Source organism: Pagrus major, chromosome 1 (genome assembly GCF_040436345.1).
Source record: "Pagrus major chromosome 1, Pma_NU_1.0".
NCBI lineage: Eukaryota > Metazoa > Chordata > Actinopteri > Spariformes > Sparidae > Pagrus > Pagrus major.
The window spans coordinates 21,987,454-22,011,753 of NC_133215.1; the positions used below are offsets into that span (position 1 = coordinate 21,987,454).

A 24,300-nucleotide genomic window follows, 5' to 3' on the forward strand; every position below is an offset into this window, starting at 1 on the left:
CGACGGACAAGTGTAGCTCCTGGCTTTACCGTGCCTTCCTTGGCATCAGAAAAAGACAGATCCTATGTACTTTTGATTGCTATAAAGTTATAAAGTGATAACACATTGTTTCTAAGTATTCCAGTGTTTCTTTTATACCACAGGCACATTCACAGCTAGAAGTCGTTTTCTACCAACAGTCAAACAACACAAACACTCACCCATGTTTCCTGCTTCCTCCTCTGACGCTGCAGAGCTGCAGCAGTGTCCCTCTGTACACTGGTATGTTTACTTCTGGTTTAACTATGACTTCTTCATCTTGGCTGCTATTCTATTTCTCGCCTGCAGAGGGGCTCATTCAGCAGGCCTGGATGGTTGCCAGTGGAGAGAAAGTGGAGAAAATCAGGTGGAAGCAGCTGATTTACAAGAAACAGCCCTCACTGACTGTTACTGCAGCAGGTTGTTAAACAGCCACAGCAGTGAATGCAAGTGTATGTTCCTTTTTTTTGTTTTTACATTTATTTTGCTGACGCTTTTATCCTAAGTGACTGACCGTAAATGTTATATAAAATATTATTGTTCATTTTTATTCCTTATACAATAAGTTAATGAACCCCCTGATATTTGGCAGATATTTTAAAATCTGCTAAGTAGGTATTCAGTGTTTTTTTGTTTGTTTGTTTGTTTTTTACCTTAGGTTAACCATGTTTTACCTTTATACAGGTAAATTTGCTCCAAATATTGTCTTCTGATTTTCCGATATCTGTGGTGGATGTGGTGGTCAGGTCAGATGAACTCCACATAAATGTTGATATGTGGTCCCATATAAGTTTATAGCAGATTGTGTGAACTGATCATGAGTTTCCTGTAGGCCGAGCCAGCAACAGCGACCAGAAGCTAAAAGACTAAACCAGAGATGAAACAAAACAGACACCATCATTTAGCTTTTAGTTCTCCAGTGTTCATCTATTCTTTGCAGATATTTTCATGTCTGTCAAGTTTGAAGACTCACATGTGCAAGAGTCAATAGTGTTTTATATTTATATCGAAGAAGTGTTGCCAATATTTGTGTGGTTTTATTTTAATTGACAGCATGTCAACAGCTGTGAACAAAATGTGGTTGTATATTAAAACAATAAAATGGCATTACTAAAGACGACAGCCAACAAAGTAAATTTAAAGATGCTTTTGTTATTTTCTACACATGATGTGTCCATCTTCTCTGCAGATCTGTGATCATGTTCGGGCAGAACTTCAAGGTTTATGTGCAGCTTAACTTTTACTTTCCCAACAGCACTTAATTTTACAGGTCTGCAAATTTTTCCAGTAGAATTTTCTTTGAAATGATCCCCAAATACCACATTATTTACCTCAAAGTTTGTTGTAAATACCCCAACATGATTTATAACCAGTGGTAATTTCTTTGCCTTTTTAATCTCAGCAGGCAACAAAATCGAAATGAATTGTTGCAGCTTAATTTCCATCTTGTATCTGCCCAACTTCTGCAGGGTAGTAAATCGAGGTAAAGGGGAAGTTGGACAGAAACTACTCGCAAATCAAAATGGCATGATCAACAGAAGTTAAGCAGAAAGCAGTTTGAAGTTTCCTGGAAATGTATGAAAAGAATTAGCAGCTAGTTATTAACTGCTTGTTGGGAAAAAGCAGAATATTCATATTTAAAATAATATTGGGGTAATTTCAATGGATTTTGAGGTAATTGTTGTGGTAATTTGAGGGTAATTTCAAATAAATTTCAAATACATTGCTCTATAATAACCACCTACTTACCATGAAATTTCTGGACCTGTGAAATGAAGTATTAACACTTTCCCTTAACATTGAACAGATTTAGCATTGAAGAAATGTTGCTTTGACACAGAGAGTAGTGACAATAATATGTTTTTATTATATCTCTCACAATCAATTGCGATAATCAATGCAGTAAATCAGCAATCTTAAGTAAATCATGTAAATCATGAAGCAGCCTCAACAGCAGTGCAGTTACAGTCGTAAACAAGGATACAGTGAATGTTACTTTTCTCCTTACATTTCTGCAAATTATCTCAACTAGAGTTCACACTGAGCCCTCAGCTCAACAAACAGATATGTCATTAGTGGTTTAGCTTTGCATTAGTTTCATTTATATGATTAAACGCGGGGCACACATCAACATCAACTTCCTTTAGAGGTTTGTGCTGTTAATATCTCTTATTGTTTTTTTTGTACCACTGAGCTCTGGCAACAACATCATTGGAGTAGTCTCCACCTGTTGTGCTGCCGTCAACATTTTCATAGGAATGGACGCTTCCATCCCCCATATTGTAGGCTGCTATCCCTCCTGCAGAGACAAAATGAGAGCAAAGCTGAGCACCAAAAAGTGAAGAGAGATGGTGAGTGATGTGTGAGCGTACTGGTTCAATAAAACAAACCTTTCAGCTTCTGCTCTGTGTTCCAGCCAGGAAAGTTGTTGCTGATCCGTCCGATGAAATGAACCAAGATCTTGGTGGCTTGGCAGAGGTGTTCCTCACTGTCCCATGCACCCCGTGCAGTGTGTCCACCTCCCTTTGGATTCACGTCAACCTACAGAAATGGGATGAAAACTGCTGTTATTGTATTGGACTGTGAGGCTCAACTAAGAGGACATGAGTAAAAGAGTAGTCTTTGTTATGACCTGCATCAGTCCCCAGGCGTTACCCCCATCTCCCCAGCCATCCTTAAGTGCATTTCCAGCCCTGGACTCTCTGGAGATGATGGCAGCGATGAGAGCTGGATCGATTCCATATTTACCTCCAACACTGTTGATTTTAGACCTGTACTTTTCCATTCTGTCAGCATCAGTCTGTGCCATCTTGTGTGATGCCTGCACACCTTTAGAGAGAAATCAGACAGAGAACAGAATTATAGCATCAGCACAACAAATGCATCTCTTTTCTCTGTCAATCCACCAACACTGTGGATGCAGATGATGAAAGCTACACGATGACTTATTCTATCATTTGTGATTGTATCAGCTCCTGTCTTTGTCTACTGCAGACTTTACCTGAGAATTTCAGTCCGTCCTGCTGCGATGTTTGCCATGAAGCACCAGTAGTTTCAACATCCATGATGTTTCCGTAATCTGCAAATGTTCAGGTTTATTAGATTGTTTTCAATACACCTGCACATTTGAATTAGCACAATGCAAGTGGAATTTACTATTACAGTCAAATAAAAATAAAAGAATAAGGTTAAAGACAGATAAAGTGCATTAGTGCACAGCTAAAAGTCAAGTTGTACCAAGAGGAGAATGACACCAGCTTCCACCCATCTTTAGTGCTTCTGCTTCCAACGGTCTCCTTGAAACTAGAATGTGAGAGCTGCAGCACAGTGTCCCTCTGTTCACCCTGTGGTGTAACAAGGGAGGTGGTCCGTATTTATACTGTTATACTTTCTTTTGGTTTCACTGTGACTCCACTAATAGATAATCTATTTAGAGCACAGTGTCTCATTACAGATTACTGTAGTAGGCTGTTTACTAGCCAAAGGAGCCAACACAACTGAGATTTAGAAATAATAATGCATCCAAGTCTACATTACAATAATTTAGCAACTTGCAATGAATGCATTCAACCATGTGTACAACCCAGATTTTTATTCCCTGCTAACACAGACATAAATCCCAAGGGGGCAAAAACTCCCCATTTTTGGGAAAATATGATTTTTATCTCACCCAATATATGTAAACACAACAATGTTACTTAAATAATAATTCAAAATGGTATCTTTATACGTTTCAAAAGTTTACAACCACCAGCCTTTGCTTCACAATCATTTTATCCACTGGCCCAACTCTCATGTTGCAGGTACAGTGCATGTAATAGTCTGTCATTATTGGTGGCTGACCTCCAGTAAGTAGTTCAAATGAAGGATATGTAAGACATTTCTTTACTTCTATCACTCAATTCCATTAAACCTTTTTATATCTGTCACCAATTTTTATTTTTGCTGCATTAAATTACAGGTCACTGGTATTTGCTGTCAGTATGAATGACATTTCACTAGTTTGAACTAATTTCAAGTTTTCAAATTCAGACTTAAGATGAAACAGTTAAAAGTTCAGCATTTAGGACAGCAGGCACCGCGAAAGTCATCTGCTCATACTTTTATTGTATGTGCTGCACAATAATGAAACTGAAACATTGAGACCTCAGATGACTGTGTTCATGTTAACGTGTAACATCACGCATTAAACTTTGCTCTTTTTACAAGGCCAAAGAGATATTAAATCACTTACGACTGCAAATGTCTTGTTTTCTCTTTGTTTTGTGCTGATTTTCAAAATCCCTCATGACTAATTGCAGGGGATTAAGATCGCCTGTGCGCAGGGTGGGGAGACTGACTCCTGATTGAGGAGTGGAAGCAGCTTGGGGTATTTCCCTCCCAGCCAATCATGGCTGCCCACATCATTCTAGTGAGGAAACTGTGTTTATTCGGGAACCCCTTGAAACCCAAGCCCCTATACACCTTCAGTTTACCATTTTATATCCCCGGGGCTTGTAGGAGGCATTTGTTTATTATACCCAGAAGAAGTATTTGTTATTGGTTTATTGTCCAAGTAGACATTGGGCATTCCGCCTAGATTTACATGTTTTTGGTTTATATTTTTATGTAGGTTGGGCTGGCCTGTAAGCATTTTATGGCCAGTACCGCCACAACCTAATTTCCCCTTGGGCATTAATAAAGTTATCTATCTTATCAATCTATCTATCTATCTTATCTATCTTATCTATCCATCCATCTATCTATCCATCTATCCATCTGCATACAGAACTAGACATTTGAATCAGAAGGGAAACAAATCAATGGAGGGTGTGACTAAAATCAGAGGGAAAAGGTTACATAAGTGCTGAAAAAAACAGTCATAAAAAATGGGAGTGTACATTTTCCTTCACACATCATGTTATTTCCTCCAGATTATTAAGAAAAGGTGCTCAGTCACAATATATCATCCTCTCTTTTCAAGCATCCGCCCAACGTCAAAAGCATCTAGCACAGACTCTGTCTTAATTGGAGGTAATTTTATAACAATTAATCAATTAATCCTTAAAAAAACAGAGTCTTGTGTACACTTCAGGCATGTTTACTTCTGGCTTGGAGCAAGCTAAAACAGAATATACTGCATATGCTACTGTCAGTGTGGAAGATGATGATTTTTTGCCACCCTAGCAGCACGGCTCTGTCTGCTGGTCCTGACTGAAATGTCTCAACTAATTGATGACTTGCCTTGAATTTAGTTTAGACCTTCATGGTGTTGGAATTTACACAAAATGACCCAAACGCAAGACACACACACAGAGACAGGTGGGTAAATGAACAAAGAGCAAGCTTTAATACTGAGTCCAAAAAACAAAATCAAACATTATTAGATGACAAAAATGTTAGCATGTTGAAGTTACCGTGTAGCTTAAAGCACAAATGTGCCTTAGTGCAGCCTCACAGAGCAGTGACACAACATGACTTTATCATATCTCTCACTTTGTAAGCAGCTGAAACAAATTGCAGTAATCAATGTAGTAAAAGAACAGTATTAAGTAAATCATGTAAATCATGAAGCAGCCTCAACAGCAGTGCAGTTACAGTCATTAACAAGGATACAGTGAATATTTCTTTTCTCCTTTCTGCAAATGATGACAGCTCTCAGCTCAATAAACAGAGATATCATCAGAAGTTTTGCTTTGCATTATGTTAGTAATAGTCTCCACCTGTTGTGCTGCCGTCAACTTTTTCATAGGAATGGACGTTTCCATCCCCTGTTATTGTAGGCTGCTATCCCTCCTGCAGAGACAAAATGAGAACAAAGCTGAGAAACAACCAGTGAAGAGTGATGGTGAGTGATGTGTAGTGTAGTGAATTAGGTCCCACTGAAGACAGCTGATTAAATGATCAGAGGGCTGGCAAAACACAGGACCCAAGACCGATGGCTGCCTATTTGACAACAGGGATTACAGTACTATAATAGATAATTTAGGTGGTTTTATGCTGGATTTGGCTCCTGGCAACCCCAGGCAGAACATTAGTCATCTAATGAGGCTGCTCACATTAGCTGCATGACTAAACGAGGAACCAGTGACGGTCTAACAGCAGCTAAACTCTGTAAACCACCTCTGTACTAGATTTCCCCGTCCTCAAACTCGTTGCAGTTGGTCTCAGTAGTTTCAACCCTCACGATGTTTCCATAACCTGCAAATATTCAGTTTACCTGACTATTTTTCATCAACACACCTGCACATCTAAATTAGCACAATGCATGTGAGTGTATGTACACATTATGCCTGGCACCACAGTAGCTCCAACAATCAATACAATTCAACAAAAGGGTTAAAGACAGGAACAGTGCAGTATTCCCTTTAAATATGAAGACTTCATATGAAGGTAGATTAATAAGTATTACAGGGCTTCTTTCTTAGGGAAGTCATGGTTGTGTGTTTATACCACAAGCACATTCACAGCTAAAACAGTAAATAAACACAAACACTCACCCATCTTTCCTGCTTCCTCCTCTGAGGGTCCACTATATTCCACCTTGTGCATTACGCTCTCAAAATTCAGGGCTCCTGACGGTTCCCAGGGTTAAGAAGAAGTCAGCTGGCTGCAGGGCTTTTTACTATCGGGCCACCATCCTCTGGAATAACCTCCCAGCTGACATCAGACAATCTGGCTCTATTGACGTCTTTAAATCTAAACTCAAAACTCACTTCTTTGACTTAATCTGTAATTAGTCCTTGACTTCAATTACTAGCTTCTTCAGTGGGTCAGTCTCAGTCTCAGTGAGTTACCTATAGTATCAGAATTCACATTGTCCTGCCGACAAGAAACAATCTGTTTATTCTGACTAACACTGCATTTCTCTAACTTTTGTTTATGTTTTCTGTTCCCACAAGCTGCAACCTCTGTCGCTCTCTCACTCTCTAAAGCTTTCTCCTCCTCCTCTTCCTCTCTTTTCACTCAGGCTCCCTTCTGATGGACCTCAGGCCCCTGTTTTACTGCTAATTATTTTGTGTGGCCTGCTCTCTTCCAGGTCACCATGGTGGAGAGGAGGTCATGGGGCCTGATCAGTCGTCTCCTGGATCCACACACTTTACATATTATAATTTGTATCAGATATTCTGTCAATGAAATGTGTAAACTGTGATTTTGTTGTTCTGTTCTGTTCATGCGACATCTATTGCATATGTCTGTCCGTCCTGAGAGAGGGATCACTCCTCTGTGGTTTCTTCCATCTTCTTTTTTTTCCCTGTTAAAAAGTTGTTTTTTCTCAACACGTCAAGTTTTTCCTCACTTGAATCGAGGGTCTAAGGACAGAGGATGTCGTTCACTGTACAGATTGTAAAGCCCACTGAGAAAATGTGATTGTGATATTGGGCTATATAAATAAAATCATAAATACATAAAATGTATTTGATTCGATTTGACTTGAAACTGGAATGTGAGAGCTGCAACAAAGTGTCCCTCTTTACACTCTTTGGTATAAGCAAAGCAGTACACATGTAATTATACTGGTATGTTTACTTCTGGTTTAACTATGACCTCCTCATCTTGGCTGCTATTCTATTTCTCGCCTGCAGAGGGGTTTATTCAGCAGGCCATAATTGATTTGATTTGATTTGGTTTGATTTGACTTGAAACTGGAATGTGAGAGCAGCAGCACAGTGTCCTCTTTACACTCTCTGGTGTGAGCATGGAGTTATACTGGTGGTTCCGGTGTAGTGCCGAGAAGAGACTGCTTGCCGAAAAACGACTGCCCCCGACGGGAACGCGCATCAGTTCAGAGGAAGTGGGCGTAGGTCTACTACGGGTCAGCTGGCAGACGCAGCACCGAGAGAAATGTTTTTTTTACTGTGCAGTCCTGTAGCCCAAGTGAGGAGGCTACGGAAAAAGAACGGTGCAGATAAAAAAAGTAACCTGATGTTTCCATAATGTAGGCTAGTTGTCAACAATTGATGAGGGAAGATGCTTTACCTTGCCACTTTTATTGTTGTTGTTGTTGTTATCGTTGTTGCAATGTGATTTTACACCGCTTTGATCTATAAATAAAGTCATAATTCAATATCCCTGTTTCAGTGATTTTATAACGAGGATTAGGAAATCAATGCAGAAAAGAATGCAGGAGTGTTTCCACGTCACATTAGATAGCAATCATATAACACATACTGAGAAATTAGTAAGTGCTATCAGAGGTGGGTAATAACGATTTACATTTACTTCATTACATTTACTTAAGTAACTTTTTGGATAACTTGTACTTTTAAGAGCATAATTATGAATACAATAATGCAGTATATATAGAACTGTAGGCTAACTGTAACGGATTGCCTTTACATTCTGCATAACATTCTCTGTGTTTGCCAGGTGCATGTACAGTGAATTTGGTCAATATCACTGTGTCACTGTGCAGTGACTGCACCCTGTAACTCTGGATTGGGAGGGGTTACATTCTCTGTCTTTTCAGCAATAATAGTAGAGGAAACCAGGTGCATGTACAGTGAATTTGGTCAATATCACTTCTTGCAATAAGGATTTACAGGGTGCAGTCACTTTTTAGCGGGGTCTGCCGAAAAGTGACTGCACCCTGTAACTCTGGATTGGGAGGGGTTACATTCTCTGTCTTTTCAGCATTAATAGTAGAGGAAACCAGGTGCATGTACAGTGAATTTGGTCAATATCACTCCTTGCAATCCAGAGTTACAGGGTGCAGTCACTTTTCGGCAGGCCCCGCCGAAAAGTGACTGCACCCTGTAACTCTGGATTGGGAGGGGTTACATTCTCTGTCTTTTCAGCATTAATAGTAGAGGAAACCAGGTGCATGTACAGTGAATTTGGTCAATATCACTCCTTGCAATAAGGATTTACAGGGTGCAGTAGCTTTTCGGCAGGGCCTGCCGAAAAGTGACTGCACCCTGTAACTCTAGATTGGGAGGGGTTACATTCTCTGTCTTTTCAGCATTAATAGTAGAGGAAACCAGGTGCATGTACAGTGAATTTGGTCAATATCACTCCTTGCAATCCAGAGTTACAGGGTGCAGTCACTTTTTAGCGGGGTCTGCCGAAAAGTGACTGCACCCTGTAACTCTGGATTGGGAGGGGTTACATTCTCTGTCTTTTCAGCATTAATAGTAGAGGAAACCAGGTGCATGTACAGTGAATTTGGTCAATATCACTCCTTGCAATAAGGATTTACAGGGTGCAGTCACTTTTTAGCTGGGTCTGCCGAAAAGTGACTGCACCCTGTAACTCTGGATTGGGAGGGGTTACATTCTCTGTCTTTTCAGCATTAATAGTAGAGGAAACCAGGTGCATGTACAGTGAATTTGGTCAATATCACTCCTTGTAATCCAGAGTTACAGGGTGCAGTCACTTTTCGGCAGGGCCTGCCGAAAAGTGACTGCACCCTGTAACTCTGGATTGGGAGGGGTTACATTCTCTGTCTTTTCAGCATTAATAGTAGAGGAAACCAGGTGCACGTACAGTGAATTTGGTCAATATCACTCCTTGCAATAAGGATTTACAGGGTGCAGTCACTTTTCGGCAGGGCCTGCCGAAAAGTGACTGCACCCTGTAACTCTAGAATGGGAGGGGTTACATTCTCTGTCTTTTCAGCATTAATAGTAGAGGAAACCAGGTGCATGTACAGTGAATTTGGTCAATATCACTCCTTGCAACAAGGATTTACAGGGTGCAGTCACTTTTTAGCAGGGCCCGCCGAAAAGTGACTGCACCCTGTAACTCTGGATTGGGAGGGGTTACATTCTCTGTCTTTTCAGCATTAATAGTAGAGGAAACCAGGTGCATGTACAGTGAATTTGGTCAATATCACTCCTTGCAATAAGGATTTACAGGGTGCAGTCACTTTTCGGCAGGGCCTGCTGAAAAGTGACTGCACCCTGTAACTCTGGATTGGGAGGGGTTACATTCTCTGTCTTTTCAGCATTAATAGTAGAGGAAACCAGGTGCATGTACAGTGAATTTGGTCAATATCACTCCTTGCAATAAGGATTTACAGGGTGCAGTCACTTTTCGGCAGGGCCTGCTGAAAAGTGACTGCACCCTGTAACTCTGGATTGGGAGGGGTTACATTCTCTGTCTTTTCAGCATTAATAGTAGAGGAAACCAGGTGCACGTACAGTGAATTTGGTCAATATCACTCCTTGCAATAAGGATTTACAGGGTGCAGTCACTTTTCGGCAGGGCCTGCTGAAAAGTGACTGCACCCTGTAACTCTGGATTGGGAGGGGTTACATTCTCTGTCTTTTCAGCATTAATAGTAGAGGAAACCAGGTGCATGTACAGTGAATTTGGTCAATATCACTCCTTGCAATCCAGAGTTACAGGGTGCAGTCACTTTTTAGCGGGGTCTGCCGAAAAGTGACTGCACCCTGTAACTCTGGATTGGGAGGGGTTACATTCTCTGTCTTTTCAGCATTAATAGTAGAGGAAACCAGGTGCATGTACAGTGAATTTGGTCAATATCACTCCTTGCAATCCAGAGTTACAGGGTGCAGTCACTTTTTAGCAGGGTCTGCCGAAAAGTGACTGCACCCTGTAACTCTGGATTGGGAGGGGTTACATTCTCTGTCTTTTCAGCATTAATAGTAGAGGAAACCAGGTGCATGTACAGTGAATTTGGTCAATATCACTCCTTGCAATAAGGATTTACAGGGTGCAGTCACTTTTTGGCAGGGCCTGCCGAAAAGTGACTGCACCCTGTAACTCTGGATTGGGAGGGGTTACATTCTCTGTCTTTTCAGCATTAATAGTAGAGGAAACCAGGTGCATGTACAGTGAATTTGGTCAATATCACTCCTTGCAATCCAGAGTTACAGGGTGCAGTCACTTTTTAGCAGGGTCTGCCGAAAAGTGACTGCACCCTGTAACTCTGGATTGGGAGGGGTTACATTCTCTGTCTTTTCAGCATTAATAGTAGAGGAAACCAGGTGCGTGTACAGTGAATTTGGTCAATATCACTCCTTGCAACAAGGATTTACAGGGTGCAGTCACTTTTTAGCAGGGCCCGCCGAAAAGTGACTGCACCCTGTAACTCTGGATTGGGAGGGGTTACATTCTCTGTCTTTTCAGCATTAATAGTAGAGGAAACCAGGTGCATGTACAGTGAATTTGGTCAATATCACTCCTTGCAATAAGGATTTACAGGGTGCAGTCACTTTTTGGCAGGGCCTGCCGAAAAGTGACTGCACCCTGTAACTCTGGATTGGGAGGGGTTACATTCTCTGTCTTTTCAGCATTAATAGTAGAGGAAACCAGGTGCATGTACAGTGAATTTGGTCAATATCACTCCTTGCAATCCAGAGTTACAGGGTGCAGTCACTTTTTAGCAGGGTCTGCCGAAAAGTGACTGCACCCTGTAACTCTGGATTGGGAGGGGTTACATTCTCTGTCTTTTCAGCATTAATAGTAGAGGAAACCAGGTGCATGTACAGTGAATTTGGTCAATATCACTCCTTGCAACAAGGATTTACAGGGTGCAGTCACTTTTTAGCGGGGTCTGCCGAAAAGTGACTGCACCCTGTAACTCTGGATTGGGAGGGGTTACATTCTCTGTCTTTTTAGCATTAATAGTAGAGGAAACCAGGTGCACGTACAGTGAATTTGGTCAATATCACTCCTTGCAATAAGGATTTACAGGGTGCAGTCACTTTTCGGCAGGGCCTGCCGAAAAGTGACTGCACCCTGTAACTCTGGAATGGGAGGGGTTACATTCTCTGTCTTTTCAGCATTAATAGTAGAGGAAACCAGGTGCATGTACAGTGAATTTGGTCAATATCACTCCTTGCAATAAGGATTTACAGGGTGCAGTCACTTTTCGGCAGGGCCTGCCGAAAAGTGACTGCACCCTGTAACTCTGGATTGGGAGGGGTTACATTCTCTGTCTTTTCAGCATTAATAGTAGAGGAAACCAGGTGCATGTACAGTGAATTTGGTCAATATCACTCCTTGCAATAAGGATTTACAGGGTGCAGTCACTTTTTGGCAGGGCCTGCCGAAAAGTGACTGCACCCTGTAACTCTGGATTGGGAGGGGTTACATTCTCTGTCTTTTCAGCATTAATAGTAGAGGAAACCAGGTGCATGTACAGTGAATTTGGTCAATATCACTCCTTGCAATCCAGAGTTACAGGGTGCAGTCACTTTTTAGCAGGGTCTGCCGAAAAGTGACTGCACCCTGTAACTCTGGATTGGGAGGGGTTACATTCTCTGTCTTTTCAGCATTAATAGTAGAGGAAACCAGGTGCATGTACAGTGAATTTGGTCAATATCACTCCTTGCAACAAGGATTTACAGGGTGCAGTCACTTTTTAGCGGGGTCTGCCGAAAAGTGACTGCACCCTGTAACTCTGGATTGGGAGGGGTTACATTCTCTGTCTTTTTAGCATTAATAGTAGAGGAAACCAGGTGCACGTACAGTGAATTTGGTCAATATCACTCCTTGCAATAAGGATTTACAGGGTGCAGTCACTTTTCGGCAGGGCCTGCCGAAAAGTGACTGCACCCTGTAACTCTGGAATGGGAGGGGTTACATTCTCTGTCTTTTCAGCATTAATAGTAGAGGAAACCAGGTGCATGTACAGTGAATTTGGTCAATATCACTCCTTGCAATAAGGATTTACAGGGTGCAGTCACTTTTCGGCAGGGCCTGCTGAAAAGTGACTGCACAGTGACACAGTGATATTGACCAGATTCACTGTACATGCACCTGGCAAACACAGAGAATGTTATGCAGAATGTAAAGGCAATCCGTTACAGTTAGCCTACAGTTCTATATATACTGCATTATTGTATTCATAATTATGCTCTTAAAAGTACAAGTTATCCAAAAAGTTACTTAAGTAAATGTAATGAAGTAAATGTAAATCGTTATTACCCACCTCTGATAGCACTTACTAATTTCTCAGTATGTGTTATATGATTGCTATCTAATGTGACGTGGAAACACTCCGGCATTCTTTTCTGCATTGTTTTCCTAATCCACGTTATAAAATCACTGAAACAGGGATATTGAATTATGACTTTATTTATAGATCAAAGCGGTGTAAAATCACATTGCAACAACGATAACAACAACAACAACAACAACAACAATAAAAGTGGCAAGGTAAAGCATCTTCCCTCATCAATTGTTGACAACTAGCCTACATTATGGAAACATCAGGTTACTTTTTTTTTATCTGCGCCGTTCTTTTTCCGTAGCCTCCTCACTTGGGCTACAGGACTGCACAGTAAAAAAAACATTTCTCTCGGTGCTGCGTCTGCCAGCCGACCCGTAGTAGACCTACGCCCACTTCCTCTGAACTGATGCGCGTTCCCGTCGGGGGCAGTCTCTTCTCGGCACTACACCTGTGCTAGTTATGTGCCACGGGCGTTACATTAAAACCGATGCTAGTTCGGAGTTGGTGCTACCTGAGAACCTTTGAAGAACCATTTGCTTTTCCAAGGGACACAGGGCCACCGTAGGGTCACGTCATTACGTCACGAAATACGCCTTGCGTCACTAAATACATCACCGCTCAAAAGGGTTTGAACCATGGATCTATGTTTTGAACAAATACGACGGACAAGTGTAGCTCCTGGCTTAACCGTGCCTTCCTTGGCATCAGAAAAAGACAGATCCTATGTACTTTTGATTGATATAAAGTTATAAAGTGATAACACACATTATTGTTTCTAAGTATTCCAGTGTTTCTTTTATACCACAGGCACATTCACAGCTAGAAGTCCTTTTCTACCAACAGTCAAACAACACAAACACTCACCCATGTTTCCTGCTTCCTCCTCTGACGCTGCAGAGCTGCAGCACAGTGTCCCTCTGTACACTGGTATGTTTACTTCTGGTTTAACTATGACTTCTTCATCTTGGCTGCTATTCTGTTTCTCGCCTGCAGAGGGGCTCATTCAGCAGGCCTGGATGGTTTGCCAGTGGAGAGAAAGTGGAGAAAATCAGGTGGAAGCAGCTGATTTACAAGAAACAGCCCTCACTGACTGTTACTGCAGCAGGCTGTTAAACAGCCACAGTAGTGAATGCAAGTGTATGTTACTTTTTTTTTTTTACATTTATTTTGCTGACGCTTTTTTCCTAAGTGACTGACAGTAAATGTTATATAAATTTTTTTTTTTTTTTTTTTTTTTTTACCTTGTTTTACCTTTATACAGGTAAATTTGCTCCAAATATTGTCTTCTGATTTTCTGATATCTGTGGTGGATGTGGTGGTCAGGTCAGATGAACTCTACATAAATGTTGATATGTGGTCCCATATAAGTTTATAGCAGATTGTGTGAACAGCTCATGAGTTTACTGTAGGCCGAGCCAGCAACAGCGACCAGAAGCTAAAAGACTAAACCAGAGATGAAACAAATGAACAACAGACACCATCATTTAGGTTTTAGTTCTCCAGTGTTCATCTATTCTTTGCAGATATTTTCATGTCTGTCAAGTTTGAAGACTCACATGTGCAAGAGTCAATAGTGTTTTATATTTATATCCAAGAAGTGTTGCCATTATTTGTGTGGTTTTATTTTAACTGACAGTATGTCAACAGCTGTGAACAAAATGTGGTTGTATATTAAAATAAGAAATGGCATTACTAAAGACGACAGCCAACAAAGTAAATTTAAAGGTGCTTTTGTTCTTTTCTACACATGATGTGTCCATCTTCTCTGCAGATCTGTGATCATGTTCGGACAGAACTTCAAGGTTCATGTGCAACTTAACTTTTACTTTCCCAACAGCACTTAATTTTACAGGTCTGCAAATTTTTCCAGTAAGTACATTAGAATTTTCTTTGAAATGACCCCCAAATACCACATTATTTACCTCAAAGGTTGTTGTGTATACCCCAACATGATTTATAACCAGTGGTAATTTCTTTGCCTTTTTAATCTCAGCAGGCCACTAAATCGAAATGAATTGTTGCAGCTTAATTTCCATTTTGTTTCTGCCAAACTTCTGCAGGGTAGTAAATTGAGGTAAAGGGGAAGTTGGACAGAAACTACTAGCAAATCAAAATGGCATGATCAACAGAAGTTAAGCAGAAAGCCGTGTGAAGTTTCCTGGAAATGTATGAAAAGAATTAGCAGCTACTTATTACTTATTATTATTATTGTTGGGAAAAAGCAGAATATTCATATTTAAAATAATATTGGGGTAATTTTCAATGGATTTTGAGGTAATTATTGTGGTAATTTGAGGGTAATTTCAAAGACATTTCAATTATATGCTCTATAATAACCACCTACTTACCATGACATTTCTGGACCTGTGAAATGAAGTATTACCACTTTCCCTTTACATTGAACAGATTTAGCATTGAAGAAATGTTGCTTTGACACAGAGAGTAGTGACAATAATATGTTTTTATTATATCTCTCACAATCAATTGCGATAATCAATGCAGTAAATCAGCAATATTAAGTAAATTATGTTAATCATGAAGCAGCCTCAAAAGCAGGGCAGTTACAGTCTTAAACAAGGATACAGAGAATGTTACTTTTCTCCTTACATTTCTGCAAATTATCTCAACTAGAGTTCACACTGAGCCCTCAGCTCAACAAACAGATATGTCATTAGTGGTTTAGCTTTGCATTATTTCCATTTATATGATTAAATGCGGGGCACACATCAACATCAACTTCCTTTATGAGCTGAAGGAGATTTCAGAGGTTTGTGCTGTTAATATCTCTTATTTTTTTTGTACCACTGAGCTCTGGCAACAACATCATTGGAGTAGTCTCCACCTGTTGTGCTGCTGTCAACATTTTCATAGGTGCGGACGTTTCCATCCCCCATATTGTAGGCTGCTATCCCTCCTGCAGAGACAAAATGAGAACAAAGCTGAACAACAAACAGTGAAGAGAGATGGTGAGTGATGTGTGAGTGTACTGGTTCAATAAAACAAACCTTTCAGCTTCTTCTCTGTGTTCCAGCCAGGAAATTTTTTGCTGATCCGTCCGATGAAATAAACCAAGATCTCGGTGGCTTGGCAGAGGTGTTCCTCACTGTCCCATGCACCCCGTGCAGTGTGTCCACCTCCATTTGGATTTACGTCAACCTACAGAAATGGGATGAAAACTGCTGTTATTGTATTGGACTGTGAGGCTCAACTAAGAGGACATGAGTAAAAGAGTAGTCTTTGTTATGACCTGCATCAGTCCCCAGGCGTTACCCCCATCTCCCCAGCCACCATTTAGTTGATTTCCAGCCCTGGACTCTCTGGAGATGATGGCAGCGATGAGAGCTGGATCGATTCCATATTTACCTCCAACTCTGTTGATTTTAGACCTGTACTTTTCCATTCTGTCTTCATCTATCTCTGCCATCCGTTGTGATGCCTTCACACCTTTAGAGAGAAATCAGACAGAGAACAGAATTATAGCATCAGCACAACAAATGCATCTATTTCTCTGTCAATCCATCAAACACTGTGGATGCAGATGATGAAAGCTACATGATGACTTATTCTATCATTTGTGATTGTATCAGCTCCTGTCTTTGTCTACTGCAGACTTTACCTGAGAATCCCAGTCCATCCTGCTGCGATGTTTGCCATGAAGCACCAGTAGTTTCAACATCCATGATGTTTCCGTAACCTGCAAATGTTCAGTTTATTAGATTGTTTTCAATACACCTGCACATTTAAATCAGCACAATGCAAGTGGATTTGGAGAGAATTTACTATTACAGTCAAATAAAAATAAAAGAATAAGGTTAAAGACAGATAAAGTGCATTAGTGTTTTAAGTTTGGAAGTAAGGATTTCATGTAAAGTTAAAGTGATAAGAAATTATTCCCTGGTTGTGTGTTTATACCACAAGCGCGTTCACAGCTAAAAGCCAAGTTCTACCGAGAGTAAAATAACACAAGCACCCACCCATCTTTCCTGCTTCTGCTTCCAACGGTCTCCTTGAAACTAGAATGTGAGAGCTGCAGCACAGTGTCCCTCTGTTCACCCTGTGGTGTAACAAGGGAGGTGGTCTGTATTTATACTGTTATACTTTCTTTTGGTTTCACTGTGACACCTGCACAGGGGATTATTCAGCAAGTAAACCAAAAGTAAAACAAAAAAGTGAGGTGACAGGAGCTGATTTACATGAAATAGCCCTCACTGACTGTAACAGGCAACCTACAGGATCATTTTAGTTTAGACCTTCATGGCTTCAGAATTTACACAAAATGACCCAAACGCAAGACAGACACACAAAGGCAGGTGGGTACATGAACACAAAGCAAGCTTTAACACTGTGTCCAAAAAACAAAATCAAATATTATTAGATGAAAAAAAGTTTATGGCTTTACTTTAGCAACAAGTAAAGCCATCTGTTCATCAGGAAATGAATCTTGATATTCTCAGATATTCTGTCAATGCAATTTGTGAACTGTGATTTTGTTGTTCTGTTCTGTAGGCTACATGCGACATCTATTGCATGTCTGTCCGTCCTGGGAGAGGGATCCCTCCTCTGTGGCTCGTCCTGAAGTTTCTTCCATCTTTTTTGTCCCTGTTAAAGGGTTTTTTTTTTCTCAACATGTCAAGTTTTTCCTCACTCGAATCGAGGGTCTAAGGACAGAGGATGTCGTTCACTGTACAATTTGTAAATGTAAGAAATGTGATTGGCTATATAAATGGGCTATATAAATTAAATTATAAATACATGAAATGTATTCGATTCGATTTGACTTGAAACTGGAATGTGAGAGCTGCAGCACAGTGTCCCTCTTTACACTCTTTGGTATAAGCAAAGCAGTACACCTGTAATTATACTGGTATGTTTACTTCTGGTTTAACTATGACTTTTTCATCTTGGCTGCTATTCTATTTCTTGCCTGCAGAGGGGTTTATTCAGCAGGCCTGGATGGTTTGCCAGTGGAGAGAAAGTGGAGAAAATCAGGTGGAAGCAGCTGATTTACAAGAAACAGCCCTCACTGACTGTTACTGCAGCAGGCTGTTTTTGTTTTTTTTTTACATTTGTTTTGCTGACGCTTTTATCCAAAGTGACTGACAGTAAATGTTATATAAAATATCATCGGTTTCATTTTTATTCCTTATACAAGAAGTAAATGAGTTGAATGACCTTGTTTTACCTTTATACAGAATAATTTTACTGTTTCTTTCATTTTCATGTTCTGATGATGCACAGTCAAAATGTTTGCATGTAGAAGAGCAGGCACACCCTAAAAGCTCACTTTATTTTCTGCGCTGCACAACAATGAAGCTGGAACACAGAGACCTCAGATGACATCTGTGTAAATGTAAACGTGGAACATCATGCTTTAAACTTTGCTCTTTTTCAATGGGCAACGTTTTGAATCACTTGAGATATCAAGTCACTTATTAGCCTGCTGCAGCTGTGTATCAAATAGGTGGAAGCATTTATCCCATATAAATACCAGTCTTTCATCACCACAAGAGGAATCAATATTTCCAACAAGCAGTTAATGTTATGCTGCCCAGAGGAACCAGAGGAAATGTGCAATTTCCACTGCACATCCTGTGTTTCTTCTCTCTGATTATTAAGAGAAACAGCTCATGCATCATCCCTTCAGCATCTATGAATCTGGGTTCTGCTGGTACAAAGTCCAAAAGCATCCAGCTCAGACTCGGTCTTAATTGGAGTTACCCCTAGACCAATATACACAGGGGAGCCCATGTTCTATATATTCCATATGACGTAACTTTTAAATAATAGAAAAATACATTGGGGCAGAGACAACTGACAGTTGACAACAAATGGATGTTTTCTGTTAACTGCTCTTATCTCTCTTCCACAAGTCGTTTGTCCTGCACATCAGTGACTGTGTGATAGTCTCAACGTTTAAGTCGCAGCTTGACTTTTACTTTCTCTGAACAGTACACAGATATTTCAACACAGTGATCAAGGTCCATTAGTTGTCCTGAAGCTTTCAATCATACCATATATTCTCAACTGTGTGGTCACATACATTTCTAATGTACAAAGGGTGTATAACAGACTATAATGTAGCTGTAAGCAAATAGAAGGCTATTTAAGAGCTTATTAACATGTTTCTGAACAACAGTAACTCATATGGAGAATCCATAACTGGTGGGTTACCAGTTAGGAGAAGAATAACTGTTGAATGCAGAAAGGAGATAAAAAGTAATATTCTAAATGCGTGCACAAACAAATGCACTTCATTGCATAAAAACACTAAAAGGGACTTTTCTGTTGTGCTGCCGTCAACTTTTTCATCCTTGAGTCCAAGCAGACATGAGTACCATCGAAGACAGTCCCTCAAGGCGTTCTTGAGATATTGCGTTCACAAGAATGTGACCGACAGATGTCATTCTGACAGAATCTTAGCTCTGAGCCACTCACTCACTGCTTTACGTTGAAGATTAATTGATGGCTGGATGGCGTGATATTATTGGTTGAAATTAGTTGGTTCAAGCTGTGTATAATATGTAAGCACACAGGATGTTTTGTTCTACAGGAGGAAGGCATGACTGGATTCTGATCTAAAAATGCAATTAAATTATTTTTTTGTACATTTTAGGGTATATATTGTTAAATAGGTAAACAACATGGCTGTAGATGTTATCATTTCAAAGAGTTGGTTTGCAATTGAAACAGACAGCAGGATGGACCAATGTGAAATTAAAAAGAAGTGTTGAGTCTCTGAGTTTCAGAGAGACTAGAGACCCAGAACTTCCATTGCTGGATCCACCCACTCACTTCCCCAGGAAGGTGGTTAAAAAGAAGGTAAAAAACTCCACGACCACGACCACTCATCAAGGGTGTAAATTTCTCAGGCAGCACCCACCTCTTTACATTGATAACACAATTAACAAACATAACACAGACCTTTATTGTCCCTTGAGGTGAAATTTGACTAACAGACGTGGGTAAAAACACAACACACAAGATGATACGAGACATCACAACAGCATACGACCAAAAGAAAAAGAAAATGTGTCTGTTCCTTAAAAGGAATGAATCCATTTGTGTGGTAGCAATAATAAAGTGCTGCTGAGCAGTTTTAGAGCAAATTAAACACATTTATTACACTTGTAAAAAAGGAAAATATTGTGACATGTGATCACACACAATCAAATCCTTACAGTGTTTTGTAAAGCCCTCAGGTACTTGACTGGAAATAAATAAATAAATAAAAATGTTGTGAATAACACTGAAATAATTAAATATATTACATGATGGTATGGTAGGTAGGTATGTTAATATTGTTATCATCATGAGTATCATTTGATAACCATTAAGGGCATGAGTTCAGTCCGGTCAAACAGTAAAAATAAAAATGAAAGCAAAAATAACTTATAGCTATAAGGTTAAGATAAGAAACTGCTTACGATGAGTTCAGGCTGGTCAAACAGTAAAAGTAAAAATGAAAGCAAAAATAACTTATAGCTATAAGGTTAAGATAAGAAACTGCTTACGATGAGTTCAGGCTGGTCAAACAGTAAAAGTAAAAATGAAAGCAAAAATAACTTATAGCTATAAGGTTAAGATAAGAAACTGCTTACGATGGAATAATTTGTTTTCAGTTCAGTCATCACAACATCTGACTCATAAAAACTGCAGTAAAATGTCTTCTAGGGCTCTGAAACAAGCAAATATTTCTAACAAAACCCTTGTTTGTGGGCAAGGCGGGTCTAATGAAAGATACCACCAAGGTTGCATTATGGGAAGTGTATAGTGTTTTGTGCTGCTGCACAGATTTTGGTCTTTAATATATATATTTCAAGCCCCCAGGCTTTATACAAGTGCAAATTACAAACAGACCTATTAATCAATATGGTCTGGGGTTCTGTTTTGGGTTTTTTTTTTGTCGGATTTGTGATAAAATGTTTCACAATTCTGAAATATCCTGGTCCAAAAAATTAAGATAGTACGTTTTGATAAATTTTATATTATCATTTCAAGGAGTTGGTTTGCAATTGAAACAGACAACAGGATGGACCAATGTGAAATAAAAAAAAAAAGTGTTAAGTCTCTGAGTTTCAGAGAGACTAGACATGCAGATTACCACCATCCACCCACTCACTTCCCCAGGAAATGCGCAGCGAAGTGCCTGTGTGCTGCTCTTTAGAGAATAAGTTCAACTTAAAATAAATATGAATTTAAATTGTTTGGTATACTTATCCTTTAATGCACTTTGAGTAATTAAACAGATGTAAGTTTGATTTAAAAAATAAATAAATAAAAAAAAGTTCATGCTTTATCCATCAAGTCGTTTCTCTTGTATGAACTAAAGACAGATTAAACACATTTATTACACTTGGAAAAAAGGAAAATACTGTGACATGTGATCACACACGAACAAATCCTTACAGTGTTTTGTAAAGCCTTTATTAACGGTATGTGCACATTGACAGATCATTCACATCCAAGCTTAAACAATTTGGAAATGTATTCAGAGCTCATTCACACATGATTACAACTATAATCAAGCTTATTAAGCTTTTTTTTATTGTTTTAACAACAGCTCGGGTGCTTTTGAGAAGTAACAGTTGAAAATACATCAATAAGAAGTTTAAAGAAGAATGACTGAATTTTTACGTTTTCTTTTTATATATAGCATTTATTATAGACATTGTTCCCTGTGTGATTTGAAGGAGGTCGTGGACAGCTTCAGGTTTTAAAAACCTCCTTTGTTTTTGTACCACTGAGCTCTAGCAACCACATCATTGGAGTAGTCTCCACCTGAGGTTTTGGCGTCCACCTTTTCATAGGAGTCGACGTTCAGGTCCCCTGCATGGTAGGCTGCTATCCCTCCTGTAGAGACAAATACAAGTGAGTACAAAGCAAAGCAAAGTGTGGAGGCAGTTTGTCGAGTGAAACACACCTTTCAGCTGTTGCTCTTTAGTCCAGCCAGGAAATTTATTCTTTATGCGAGACGAAAAATAAATCAGGATGTCCATGGCTTGACAGAGGTGTTCCTCACTGTCCCACGCGCCCCGTGCAGTGTGTCCACCTCCGTTTGGATTAACGTCAATCTATGGAAATATTAGCTGATAAAGGTCAGATCAATGCTTGTGTATTGTAACCTGAGAAACTACTAAGAGGAACAAGAGAAGTTGTATCCTCACCTGCATCAGCCCAAAGGTATTATACGCTTTTCTCTTTTCGTCATAGCACCCCCAGCCATCCGTCAGTGTCTTTCCAGCCCTGCTTGATCTGGAGATGAGTGCAGCAATGAGAGCTGGATGAAGTCTTTTCTTATCAGCCACATTGTTGATGATGGATTTGTAGTTGTTCATTTCTATCAAATCACTCTCTGCCATGGCTTCAGACGCCCTCACACCTTAATAAAGGAATCAAGACGAGATCATGAATATGGCCTCTGTGCAGCTATAACCTTGTCAGTCTTTTGATGTAGTTACACTGTAGATATGAATATATATGTAACTATAGATGGATGGATCCATGTTCACCTGAGTATTCCAACTTATCCTGCTGAGCTGTTTGAGATGAGGCACCAGTAGTTTCCACCATCATGATGTCTCCGTTAGCTGCAAATGTTCAGTTTAGTACAGTCTTTTTCATCAACACACCTCAACATGAGCACATAGCATGAGGAACTGAAGGTATTTTCACACCATTTACAACCGCTTACTTACCGGAAAAAGATGCATCCCTCAGGTACTTGGCTGGAAATAAATAAATAAAAATGTTGTGAATAACACTGATAACCATTAGGCGATAAGGGCATGAGTTCAGGCCAGTCAAACAGTTCAAAATAAAAATGAAAGTAAAAATAACTTATCAAACTATAAGGTTAAGATAAGAAACTGCTTACGATGGAATAATTTGTTTTCAGTTCAGTCATCACAACATCTGACTCATAAAAACTGCAGTAAAATATCTTCTAGGGCTCTGAAACAAGCAACTATTTCTAACAAAACCCTTGTTTGTGGGCAAGGCGGGTCTAATGAAAGATACAATCAAGGTTGCATTATGGGAAGTGTATGATCTAGTGTTTTGAGCTGCTGCACAGATTTTGGTCTTTGATATGTATCTTTCAAGCCCCCAGGCTTTATACAAGTGCAAATAACAAACAGACCTATTAATCAATATGGTCTGGGGTTTTGTTTTGGGTTTTTTTTTGTCGGATTTGTGATAAAATGCTTCACAATTCTGAAATATCCCTGTCCAAAAAATTAAGATACTACGTTTTGATAAGTTTGATATTATCATTTCAAAGAGTTGGTTTGCAATTGAAACAGACAACAGGATGGACCAATGTGAAATTAAAAAAAAAAAGTGTTAAGTCTCTGAGTTTCAGAGAGACTAGAGATGCAGATTACAAGTGCCTGTGTGCTGCTCTTTAGTGGATAAGTTCAACCTAAAATAAATATGAATTTAAATTATTTGGTAAGCTTATCCTTTAATGCACTTCGAGTAGTTTGATTTAGTTTGATTTAACAAATAAATAAATTAAAAAAAGTTCATGCTTTATCCATCAAGTCGTTTCTCTTGTATGAACTAAAGACAGCCTGCTGTTTAAATGGCTTCTGGTAGATGTGGACCTCACCTCTCAGGGCTGTATTATTGTGCATAATTTCACTTCAAACCCTTAAAGGAGTAAACAGATCTGTTGTTACACTCACTGAGGCTCTCTTTATGCGCGTTGCAGCCAATGTTTTCCAACATCTTCACAACCACCTCCACAGCCTTGGACTCTGTGAAGGTTTTAACCAGGACATCTACGACTTCTAGACGACTCTTGTCTTCCACAGCACTCTTTCTGATCCGCGGCTCATCCCTGCGGTCCAAGATCTCGGAGCAGAAGGCCTTGAAATCATCCCGGCTGAGATCCTCCAGTGTGTCTTTGATAAGCGATTTAGCGGTTTTGGGCGGCATCCCTGCAGCAGCTCAGTCAGGACAGAGAGACACTGCTGCTGTGAACTCAGCCTCAGCTCACTGTGGGACTGCCGCTGCAGTGGGAGTAGCCTATTTGTCTAAATCACGGGGGGTACAACCCTTAAGTTATGTACCTTTCCCTTATATGACAGTGAATTGAGATATCCGCCCTTGACTATGACAGAACTGACCAGAAGACTCAAAGGGAAACTGATCCTCATGTCTGTAAATTAAAAGCAAAAGCAATTTTTGGCCAATAAATGTACTTGAGTATCAAAAGTGAAAGATAATTAAACATATTTGCATACCTACTACTACTGATTATTGGCCTGGTCGATTATTGGATCAGATGTAATGTTGATTTATCATAACTATAATTATATTATGGTCAAATCATGTCTTGCTCTATGTGCTGACCTACAATGTGACCTAATGACACTTCC

At 39.8% G+C, this 24,300-nt stretch overlaps 3 protein-coding genes across 5 annotated transcripts; all 3 read right to left on the reverse strand.

Moving 5' to 3' along the window:
• Positions 1-1,862: 1,862 nt before the first annotated feature.
• Positions 1,863-13,842, reverse strand: LOC140994146 (lysozyme g-like). 3 transcript variants are annotated; one of them, XM_073463717.1, is made up of 5 exons: positions 13,784-13,842; positions 3,020-3,097; positions 2,651-2,847; positions 2,409-2,559; positions 1,863-2,317 (listed from the first exon to the last, which is right to left on the reverse strand). In XM_073463717.1, the coding sequence occupies exons 1-5, from the start codon at positions 13,785-13,787 to the stop codon at positions 2,178-2,180; spliced, it is 570 nt and encodes a 189-aa protein (XP_073319818.1). In that variant the 5' UTR covers positions 13,788-13,842; the 3' UTR covers positions 1,863-2,177. The 3 variants fall into 3 exon arrangements, with proteins under 3 accessions (XP_073319818.1, XP_073319811.1, XP_073319812.1); XM_073463710.1 differs by lacking the exon at positions 13,784-13,842 and adding an exon at positions 4,253-4,323; XM_073463711.1 differs by lacking the exon at positions 13,784-13,842 and adding an exon at positions 3,256-3,360.
• Positions 13,843-15,362: 1,520 nt separating this feature from the next.
• LOC140993694 (lysozyme g-like) lies at positions 15,363-16,961 on the reverse strand. The gene is made up of 5 exons (XM_073463210.1): positions 16,894-16,961; positions 16,536-16,613; positions 16,167-16,363; positions 15,925-16,075; positions 15,363-15,833 (listed from the first exon to the last, which is right to left on the reverse strand). The coding sequence occupies exons 1-5, from the start codon at positions 16,895-16,897 to the stop codon at positions 15,697-15,699; spliced, it is 567 nt and encodes a 188-aa protein (XP_073319311.1). The 5' UTR covers positions 16,898-16,961; the 3' UTR covers positions 15,363-15,696.
• A 4,360-nt stretch (positions 16,962-21,321) lies between these two features.
• LOC141006537 (lysozyme g-like) lies at positions 21,322-23,929 on the reverse strand. Its single transcript, XM_073478744.1, has 6 exons — positions 23,605-23,929; positions 22,615-22,644; positions 22,429-22,506; positions 22,084-22,298; positions 21,840-21,990; positions 21,322-21,769 (listed from the first exon to the last, which is right to left on the reverse strand). Exons 1-6 carry the CDS (start codon positions 23,855-23,857, stop codon positions 21,633-21,635), a joined length of 864 nt encoding a protein of 287 aa, XP_073334845.1. The 5' UTR covers positions 23,858-23,929; the 3' UTR covers positions 21,322-21,632.
• Between the last annotated feature and the right edge of the window lie 371 nt (positions 23,930-24,300).

What these genes read in the sequence shown, in the direction of transcription:
- LOC140994146 (XM_073463710.1), bottom strand. Translation starts at nt 4,307, where the DNA reads ATGAGGGATTTTGAAAATCAGCACAAAACAAAGAGAAAACAAGACATT. An exon ending in AAAACAAGACATTTGCAGTC is followed by an intron (nt 3,098 to 4,252) that starts GTAAGTGATTTA and finishes GAACATTTGCAG; the next exon opens with ATTACGGAAACATCATGGAT. An exon ending in ACGCCTGGGGACTGATGCAG is followed by an intron (nt 2,560 to 2,650) that starts GTCATAACAAAG and finishes CCATTTCTGTAG; the next exon opens with GTTGACGTGAATCCAAAGGG.
- LOC141006537 (XM_073478744.1), bottom strand. Translation starts at nt 23,857, where the DNA reads ATGCCGCCCAAAACCGCTAAATCGCTTATCAAAGACACACTGGAGGAT. An exon ending in GAGGGATGCATCTTTTTCCG is followed by an intron (nt 22,507 to 22,614) that starts GTAAGTAAGCGG and finishes GAACATTTGCAG; the next exon opens with CTAACGGAGACATCATGATG. An exon ending in ATACCTTTGGGCTGATGCAG is followed by an intron (nt 21,991 to 22,083) that starts GTGAGGATACAA and finishes ATATTTCCATAG; the next exon opens with ATTGACGTTAATCCAAACGG.
- LOC140993694 (XM_073463210.1), bottom strand. An exon ending in ACGCCTGGGGACTGATGCAG is followed by an intron (nt 16,076 to 16,166) that starts GTCATAACAAAG and finishes CCATTTCTGTAG; the next exon opens with GTTGACGTAAATCCAAATGG. An exon ending in CACAGAGAAGAAGCTGAAAG is followed by an intron (nt 15,834 to 15,924) that starts GTTTGTTTTATT and finishes TTGTCTCTGCAG; the next exon opens with GAGGGATAGCAGCCTACAAT.